Here is a 10907-nt window from a genome sequence, read left to right on the forward strand (position 1 = left end):
AAAAAAAAAAAAAAGAAAAGAAAAATCATTATTAGTTATTTGAGTTTCCTTCAAAAAATACTTATTTATTGCCGATATCACTTAAGTGAAGAATGAAAAGATAAATCATTTACCTGTTCACACACATCCTCTGAATATATAACATTTATTTTATTTAACGACCCTTCTATAATTACGACAACCTATGTACCTACCACAGTGGCCACATTCAGGAAAGGCGTCCGAGCCGTTCAAATGGTAGGACGTGCAAGTACGTATTAATTTCATGTGACACTCATTATCCCTAAAACGAACGTAAGCAAATCAATGTATATCACGATAATCACCATAAACACCATAAACACCATGAACACCCCTAACCAAACCATCAATCCATAAACCTCGCTATCATTTTCTTTCTCTTTCTCTCTCTCTCTCTCTCTCTCTCTCTGTCTCTTCCTAGTTACTCCTTCAATTTATTTTCTCATCAATACATTCCCAGATTTCATTTCTCTTTTTATGTGTATCATCCTCTTCATAAATTCTTTATTTACACAAATTTTTATCTCCGAACATTCTCTCAACATCCGCCATCCGCCATCCGCCATCCGCCATCCGCCATCCATCAACCCATCCGCCGCCCCTCTTATGACATAAATAGCTATTAACTGCAGTAACTTCAATTTCATTTTCTAAATTTATTATTAAGTTTGTAGATGTGTCGTCTATTTAAATGTCTTTTTCATTCATACTTTTATACAAAGTCTTTGATGTGTTTTTTAAATAATTTTCCATTTATTCTTTCATGTAAACACAACTTCCCACAAACTCATATATACATATACATGTATCTCCTCTAACCTACATAGCAAGGCAAGTGTACATCTTATACACTGAAGGTAGCCAGAGAAAGAAAACGATCGTCATTAAGAAAACTACGGATACCTATCAACTATTTCTTAAGTTTCTTATTTAGTTACCCTTTTACTCATCATTCTTCTCGTTGTCTACGTTATGAGTGCATATTGCAATAATTTCATAAAAACTCTTTGGCTTTTCAGTCTTTAATACTCGTCATGGGAAAAATGTTAATATTCTGTGTTATGCGAATATACTCGACTTAGCTCGCATTCTTCGCGCTTTTATTTTAGATTGAACGTTAAACTGTCTCGATCTCATAGATGCAAACAAAAAACTCTGTTCGTCTTAGGACAACGCATTGCATGCACTTGGCATCTAAGACATATTCCAGTGCGTAAAATCTGAATTTTTCTCAACTACGACGCGGGCCAGTAACCAATCATTTGACAATGTATTCAGGCTTTATTTGCTTTTTTAAAGTGTTTTAATTAATGTGGTTGTATTTTATGGGCGGGTCACTACCATTTTCCTTAATCTCAGCCGCCTTCGTTTGCCTTACGCTCATAACAGGCAGGGAATTTAAACGAAAAGAGGATCAACACAAATTTAAAGGTAATCATGAGCATCTTATGTAATATTTTCGATGAAAGGCGATATCCATCCTTCAATGCTAAACAAAAGCTTGCTTGAAGAATGCGTGCTTCAATCTTTCGCGCTTTGTGCACTAATTCACTTGATTTGTCCGTCCAGATAACGTTCGAGAATTTGAATCACACACAAGAGAATCCTTTCATAAACGGTTTATAATATAGTTCGTGTTTAAATGCCATTCACTAGTAAAGGGCAGGAAAATGACTGAACCCCAATTAAAATGCTCAACAAACGTTTTCGTCGCTTATTAATCATCTATCTTTCGCTTGAACACTTCATATACTCATTCATAGCAACTCGTAGCACTCGGTTAAATAGTCTCTTAGTGTGAGATCTACTGCGTCTCAGTGTACTAATGTTCTCTTCACGCATTTCTTGCGCAGTTTACTAGCCATCTGTAGTTCTTAACTTTCATAGTCCGTGATGTCGAGTTAATTCAGTCTATGATTCCTTGGCTTTGTTGCACCTCTCCACTCATAATTGATTCATGTATGTGTTTTGCTTAAGTTTACAAAGCAGATGTGAAAAGTCGTCATCTGTCAACAATTACGAACCTGGAGCAAGTAGCAGAAATCTATTAACAATTTTTTTTTTTTTTTTTGTGATTTATTGATACGATAGACTTTGTATTTTTTGGTAGAAGACGTACTGACTACTTTCTGTTAATGGATATTGAAAAATCGCCGTGCGGCACCGTGCGGCAACTTCAAGTATATACATACGGACTCGATATTTTTACCATTAAAAGATCATCATGTAGACGCTTGTGCACACGTTCGTGTTTTTGTTTTTTTATGAAGTTTTCATTTCCGATAATCAATGGTAATTCATCGTAAATTTAACTGACGACTTTCCTAAGCACTAGTATTTAGCAAATTTCACGCATCTGTCAATAAATTACTTAACATTCACAAGGGCATTAAAATCTCTATCATATCATAATACGTATAAGCTTTTATTAAATTTTCGAAAAATGACTTAAATCCGTATGCCTACACATATATATATATATATATGTATATATATACATATATAGAAGTCACTTGACTAAGAAAGAATTTACATTTTCAAAGCAAAAGAAAAGGAGAAGGAAGAAAAGGAAGACGATAACGCAACGTCTAGAAACATCTGTTCGTTTATTCGTAGAAAATAAACTGAAATATTTTACGATCGTCGCTCACAGTTTAAGGACAAATTTTTCTGCTTTTTTTAGAAAAAAATATTTTTCCTCAACATCGAGCGGTCTTCAGAATTACTCCCATAGTTTTTTGTAACTGTGGCACGCAAGTAACCGTGGTATGTGACCAGATATATATAATTTCGGATATTCCCATTTAGTGTCCAAGTCATCTTGGAGTAACAGATGTGGAATAGCAAGCAGTAAATGATTTTTTGAGAGAAAGTTCATGAGATGGATGAAATCCGCATCTTCTGCTCATATGAATTTGTCATTGACCTGAGCAGCAGCTTTCAGTTGTGTCCCTTAATTACTTCAAAATGATTTCCAAAAGCTTTTGTATGCAGGAAAACTCTTCACGTGAACTGGTCTTCATTGCGGTCTAACCCTACGATCGAAAACCACATAGACTTGTATACTTGTTTACATATGTATATATATGTATGATAACATCTACCGACGTATCCGATGTAAACTTCCGCAAGTATAGAAATGAAAAAAAGTGGAAACGAAGTTGTAGATAAGTTCAAGGGGACTTAGCGCAGCGGTTTTCAATCTTTACACAAACTACACGTACTTGGATATAAGTTTTTGTGGCGTGTTTGCTTTACACGATACCAGTTTTCCTACCAAGCGGATCTCCAGACAAAATTCAGATTCGTCAGATAATAATAGTTCGGTTCATTAGTAAGGGCTGCGTATGCGTTGAGAAATCCGCACTAATAGAAATAAATCCTTTCGTGAGGCAAGTGACTCTAGTAATGAAAAGAAATCTTTTGTTTCTTATATAAACATAAATAGTCATCAGTTTTGCGTAAAAAGTTATAATAAAAAATTGTAGCATCATCTATGTAAACATATATATATATATACATATATATATATATATATATACATATATATATATAAATTTAAAATAAAAGGAAGACAACGAGTACTGGATATTTATCTCCCCCGCGGACGAACTATTCGTAACCAGAGCGGATTCTTTACTTTATTTTTTTGTCAAAAGGCGTGTGCTATACCAACTCCGACGACTTTCTAATGACATAATCGTATCGTGAATGAAATTTATACATTTCTTTTTTTTTATACATTTCTGCAAACGTTTTATAAAGAGACTATGTTCGCCCAAAAATTTTCACTTTGTCCAATGAAGAAACTGTTACGATTCCATTGACGTAGTTGAGACGAAATCAATCTTATCAGGTAGAAGTTGACTTTTTATGTGAGAACTAAGGTTTATATTAATTGCGACGAAATTATTTAGTAAATCTTTCATACGAATATTTTGCATTTTTACGGACCTATTTCATCCATTAGAATATCCGGAGTAACGCATTATAAAAAGAATTAATTTTTTTATTGACTGCATTAAGATGAAAAGTAAAAATATGTTTAGATGGATGTTAATTGAGACAAACGGTAATTGCTTTTTTTAGTTATCCAATATTTAAAAACAACTACAGCACACACTTACACATTTACAAATACATAATTTATTACGCATACTTTTAAGAAAAGTTAAATTTATTCTCTTCTCATTAGTAAAAGTAGCTTAATATGTGTGACGAGGAATATACAAAAAAAAAGTCTCAGTTGTAATGTAAAAAAAATTTGAAAAAGTTTAATATTTTTTTTTTTTTTTTTATTTTTTTTTATGAAAAACTGTAGATATTATTAATTAAATTATTAAAAAAAGTACTAACACGAATAAAAAAATTTATAATAATTGTAATGTTAAAAGTAATGAACTCAATATGCATTTCTCTTACACGCATGTCGCACTTGGCTTTTCTCCTCATTATTTTCGTTCAGCTTTCATGTGAATTATTACAGCTTATGCGTATATATTTATATGGGTGTATATGTAAATACGAGTGTATACATACAAATATATGCAGGAAAGGGAAAAGCATGCTATATATAATATTGCGTCAGATGCATGCAGGCATTTTCTTAAATATATATATATATACATATACATATAAATATTTGAGCATGTATACATATTAATTGAAAGTTTTGTTTTCCAAGCTCCTGCCATGGATGTATATTGTATATACACGTTGTTTGTATGTTTTAAAACCCATAATTGTTTTTTTTTTTTTTTTTTTTTTTTTTCTTATGTTGAACCTTTTCTTTCGAACAGTGATCATTATTTTGAGGAACATATCGCTATTTGACTATGTGTTGGTTTTTTTATAGCGAATTTTGTAAAGTGTCGCGGGCAGGGGGATTTCTAGAGAAATCGAAAATTCCCGGTCAAACAAGTGTGAGCATTATCTTCAAATATCAATCTGTAATGTAGCTTGTTAACCAGTTAAATGTTTGAATCTCTTTAGCATTAGATTCGCGTACCCAACAAACATAGAATATGTGGGACATGAAATTAAGTTGTAATAAAACAATTCGGCAAAGTGATAAAAATATTTTCTAAAATTCATTCAAAGACACTTTTCTAATAACAAAAACAAAATTTTATGAGGAAATGCAACAAGGACGGATGGACGGATCATGGCGTATGTACTGGTCGTACAAAGTTAATTGATTAAAAAGCATTTTACACATCATTAGTTAGGTCTCCGAGAAGTACTTCTACTTATTGTAAACAAAGTCACAAAATTCGAAATGATAAGCGGATATAATGCGAAGAAAAAGAGCAAAGCCCTGTAAGCCTCACATCTATCTGTGCGAGTAGAGAAAGGCATTCAAGTTTTTTTCTTGAAATATTGTAGGAATTATACATAATAGGATATTAAATTTATATAGAAGTCCTTCTTCAAGGTCCATAGCGCGATAATGAAAAAATAGAGAACAACAACCAACACATTGTGAAATGTTCGGCCTTTTTCATTCACATCCCTTTTATTATCCTGTTTTATTAATTATTAGTATTCATTTATAAATTTTACTCCGTTAAAAAAATAAATCGAATTTATCCGAAATAAAATATATATATATACATATATTGAATTACATAACAAAAAAAAAAAAAAAAAAACAAAAAAAAAAAAATTAATAAATAAAAATGAAAGTGTGCTGATCATGGAAAAATATCTTACAGATGATCACCATCCTGCACCCACATTTACGCCACCTGAACTCCCGAAAAGGGTGCATGTGCGTCGATCAATAACGGGTAAAGAAATTATCTAATTAAAAAAAAAAAAAAAAAACAAAAGTAAGAAAACTGTTTTCGTCTTGAGTCGAATCTTGTATACCCACTACCTAGGTTTCTGTATTTCTCTACTACGCACGTTCTTCATCCATAAAAAAGTGTAAAAATAAACTCAAATCTTTTGTTTTAAGTCAGATTCATATCCGAAATGATTTTTAAGTTATACGCGAAATTATTTCAAAAGTTATGTTTTGAAAACAAGTTAACTCCGATTCAAGACATCTCGAGCAAAGTATAAAAGGCATTGACAGCAATGGATGTAATTTAGCAATCAAGATAATCCGTGTTCTCAGTCTAGCGTTTGTAGCGAATGTCTATTACTTCAGATAGTCGTTTGGTAAGTGCCGAAGCGTTAGAAGGTCTATCGAACGTCCTGATATATAAATTCAAGATTTATATCTATCTTCATGTTTAGCTTTGATACTCATAGGTGGATTTCTTTGGATTTCAAAATCCAAATTCAGTGAAGATTGTATGTATGTAACAGATTTGAATTTTCTATGTCGAACTTATTGCCAGTAGGAGATGAAGAGCTAAACAGACGGACATAATTAACTCAACTTTGAATCGCACACCAACTAATATATGTAAAAGCTGGCTGGTTGTCTAAGCAATGCTTTTGGATGTCACTTAATAAAATTTCGAAGGGACCATTGCTTCGGTAGTGGGTATAAAAATATGTTTACTCTGTGTTATATATTCAGATTTGAAAGCATACTTAGCAGCATTTTGGTACCCATCGGTAGTGGGTATAAAAGAGAAAAAAACATTTTTTTGGTATTTTGGGTCTTCTTCTCAGGCATCAGCTTTTCAAAAAATTATTGACAAATAAATATATTCCGATTTCCTTTTCTGTGTTTGTGCTTCTTTTTTTAATACATTCGTTTCGCTTTTTTATACCATACTTTAATATATATATGTGTGTGTGTTTTATAATTTTATTGTACATATACATACTTTATCTTATCTAAAAATGTTTTTCTTTTTATAAAAATTAATGCAATTACGCAGCAACGGTAAAGCATTTTACATGACTTTTAAAAAAAAATATACACAATTACAAATTATTTAATGAGTGTGTGTGTGTATGGTAAAATAAGGCAATGTATAGCATGCTTTTTTAATTGTACTCCTTACGAGGAACGCCAACCAGATTACTTCAAATATGACTTAATATATATATATATATATATATAGAGATATAAACGTCAAGGCGTGCAATGGAATGAATGCCTTTTAATATCAAAGAAAAAATTTATATATATATTATGGCTTTCATTACGAAAGCCATGATTAGTCTGGGTAGACTAGTACTAGTTGAACTACTAATTAACTACGCATACCCTTCTTCTCCATTCGCATTCATTTCTCTTCACCTCTCTCTTTATTCACATTAACACGAGTATTTCTCAAGTCTTGGGCATGGGATATAAGAGGGTTTTAAATTTGGAGCTTTGCTCGTATGTAATAGTAGTAGTCTGTGTACTGATTTACGAAAGCAAGTGATTTTTAATTTTCCCAATCTCCTTAGCTTATTGTTAACACCAACAACTTTTCACTAATTTTAAAGGGTGAACGGGAATGGAATTTAAAAGAAAGCTTGATTTTGGCTGAATGCAGCTGAGTATGAGTGAAAAGGTTTTTCTGGTTTGCTTTCCATATAAATTTCCCACCAATTATTCATAAATAATTTGATATGAATTTTTTTTATTAATTTTCACGTTTTGTTTATTTGGCGATTTTATATTTTCAATTTCTTTTTTTTTTATGGCCGTAAAATGATTTTGATTTTCCCCACTTTTTTGTTAAAACGCTAAAATATGTATAATTAAACAAAATTAATTAATTAATAAAATTAAGATAGTTTGCGTTGGGAAACGGCTTGTTTTTTGATTTTTGCTTTTGTTTTTGTTATTATGCAAACACAATATTCTGTTTATATATATCTATATATATATATATATATATATATATATTTCTTTACTTGTATTGGTCTAATCTTTACCACAAATCCGATCCTTTTCTATTCTACTTTAAATCTAATAACTATGTTGACACTGATCAAAAAAATCAATTCAAGTGGTAGGGTGTGTGTTTTTATAAACTTCTATGCTTGTCTATTAAAATTTTCAAATTAAAATTGAGCTTACACTAGAATATAAATATTACCCAAAACTAACTAATCAGATACAATATGTTTTTTTTTTTTTTTTTTTTTTTAAATCCATTCAGTTACTTTATTAAACGTCTTTGTCATACTTTTTTTTTCGTTTACTCTCCCATCGGTAGCTGAGAACACGCGAGATCGTGAAGACATGAATTGTAAGTACACACATAAGAAAAGTCTTAACTAATTTTAGTATTAATGGAAATAAAAAGATTATAGCGTGGCATGGCTGATCGATCGTGGTCGAAAAAGTGTCCCCGTCCGAATCATTTTCAATAGCGTTCGTGTTTGAGTGAAGACGAAAACTCGGTTCATTAAAATCTCTTAAAAGTTGCGACAAGAATACTAGACAGACAGTCAGATGGACAGATAAGCTTGGATTGCTTCAAAAAGTGTTTATTTAGATGAAAAGTAGATATGTCTGAAGTCCTTCTGGGTGTTGCATACACATTTGGTATACGTAATATGCCAAAGGGACTTGTAAAAGCGTCCGATTGTTGGTCTTTTGAAACTCAACAGATTTCCGACTGTCGTGCTTATGCGATTTATTTTCCCCATTAAAAAAAATTAAAACTTATTTATCTTCGGATTGATCTTCTAGCGGAGAACATTGAAATATGCATTATATATATATATTTTTTTTTTCTATTTACTTTTCTTAGTATTAAATCCTCATAGCCGTCGAACTAATGGTACAAGTAATGGAGCGACTGGCTTGCATATGAATGCCGCTGCACCCAAACAGGTCAATAAAGTCAAACCCACAGTGACACGACAACTCGATGGGCAAATGATGTCCCCTTCGCAATACAACCGGTAAGTTGTAAAGAAGAAATTCTAATAGAACAAGAAAAAAAAAAAAAAGAAAAAAAGTAAACAATAGATGGTAACTCAGTAATTCTGATATGTCTCGTTTGTAATGCCCAGACATAGCTGTCTTAACGACCGGAATCAATGAGATAGAACACTGGAACTGGAGACTTGCATATCGTCCAATTGAAATTGTCTATTAATAAATTTTTTTTGGTACAAAGTGCTTTCGATCGGGCAAATGAAGGTACACGCGAATACAAGCGAATACAAAAGAAAATATCGAATTTTTATAGGTTTTTTCAGATAGCGGGTGCTCAAGATTCCCTTTAAAGAGAAAAGACATTCGCCTTGCTTGCTTTATACTCAAGGAAGCAGTATGTAGAAGATGTAGATTGTTTTTTATTAAGTGTTAAATATTTATATAAAAAAAAATCGAAAGATCTTAGTATTAAGGAAACGCTGATCTCAGCTACAGTCAATGCCGGATTTGCATTTTATACTAAACGGTCAAGGTCCCCGTATTTTAATCACATTTTCAACCTCTGATGTGATTGATAGTACGGGAATAATTCGGCGCATCTTAGTGTGACAGACAGACAGACGAGTCAAATTGAAAAAAAAAATTTTTTTTTTTCTTTTTGTATACAAGAAGAATATATAGGACGTCGTTGTATCTCCGAGACAAACTCGAGGTAAAATGGAAACTTAGCAATGTTGGAGTGCAGTTCCACAAGGGGCAAGCGCCAGGACGAAAAATTTGCGATTTGATTAATTTTATCGTTTTATGAACTTTGATAAATCAGGACTGGAAACATTGAATAAAACAAATTGTTGTGTAACACAAACAAGTGTAGATTGACTACAACCAAATAATCTCCACTCGAACTAATAAATAAATGTAAGCCGTGGAGCAATTCAAACTTTTCACATAGATTCAATTTAGTGGGGCATTTACCAAAAATTAAAAGGAATTTTTCGACAAAATATGGAAATTTCAATAAACCATCGCCGGTAATCAGCATTCGATACATATATATTAGAAAAATTTTAAAAATATCGCCTTTCTATTTCTTTCTCCTTCTTTCCTTTCTCCTTTTTTATAAACCATCGTTTGCTCAATTTTCCTAATTAAAGGTTTTTTGTCTTAAACTACATATGCAACATATATTTCTACTCGTCGATTTATGACTACTGGTAAATTCGATGTGCTAAGAATATATATATATATATATGTTGGAAAATTCTTTGTGTTTTGATTTTTCTTGATAAAGTTCACAAAATGGGAATAACGTAAAATGCTATCAAATGCAGGCATAAGAAATGAATTAATATCTTGCTGCATTTATCCGCAGCATATATAAGTTTTTTATATATATATTTTTTTATTATTTTTTTTTTAAATGGACTAGTGCATATAGTTTTGTTGATAATACGAACCCGTCACCCGTGCTGTTTAAGACAGAAATTAGACAAGAGACACCTTATGATAGTCTATTAAGAAAGAATTTGAAAATTGATATCGCAAAGGCCATCGAGTTAAGGAAATCGCTAAATCTCTTATCTTTTTTTTCATTTTCGTATGTCTTTTTTGTTTTTTTTTTTTTTTTTTCTTTTTTTTTGTTTGTCTAACCAACTTCATACTAAACAAGAGTATCAAAACCGATGTGAATGGTTATGAAATGAAACAAAGAAAAAAAAAAAAAAAAATTAAATAACAATTAAAAAAAAGAAAGTTCTTAAACAAGGAATGCCTTCTCTAAATTAACAAATTTTGTTTCAGGCCTTCCGAAAATGAAGCTACTAATCCTTACGCGGGCTATCAACTTGCTTACGAAGTTAAAAAGCTCATGTATGCGTCCATATTTTAACTTAAACTCTCTTAAATTCATAATTTACTCTTTCGCTATCTCACAATTACTAACTAAAACTAAAACTTCAGCATACGAAATAGTTATGTACTGTACTGTTATTGTTACTACATTTATTAATACTGCAACTGTAACTCTTATTATCGTATTTCTCTCTCTCTATTCCTCTCTCTCTCTCTCTTTAAATATATATATATATATATATATATA

The 10907-nt window shown here is 31.5% G+C and overlaps 1 protein-coding gene across 33 annotated transcripts in view; it reads left to right on the forward strand.

Moving 5' to 3' along the window:
• The window catches only part of LOC119635181 (calcium-activated potassium channel slowpoke), an 85845-nt gene that overhangs the window by 68991 nt on the left and 5947 nt on the right, over nt 1-10907 (forward strand). For 17 of the 33 annotated variants that reach the window (XM_038029828.1, XM_038029840.1, XM_038029839.1 and 14 more), the window contains 4 exons: nt 5736-5810; nt 8139-8171; nt 8679-8832; nt 10610-10678. In XM_038029828.1, the coding sequence (XP_037885756.1) occupies nt 5736-5810; nt 8139-8171; nt 8679-8832; nt 10610-10678 (331 nt within the window). The remainder of the gene's footprint in view (nt 1-5735; nt 5811-8138; nt 8172-8678; nt 8833-10609; nt 10679-10907) is intronic. The other 16 variants (XM_038029861.1, XM_038029858.1, XM_038029854.1 and 13 more) reach the window with 3 other exon arrangements.

This window comes from Glossina fuscipes, unplaced genomic scaffold, assembly GCF_014805625.2.
Source record: "Glossina fuscipes isolate IAEA_lab_2018 unplaced genomic scaffold, Yale_Gfus_2 3, whole genome shotgun sequence".
NCBI lineage: Eukaryota > Metazoa > Arthropoda > Insecta > Diptera > Glossinidae > Glossina > Glossina fuscipes.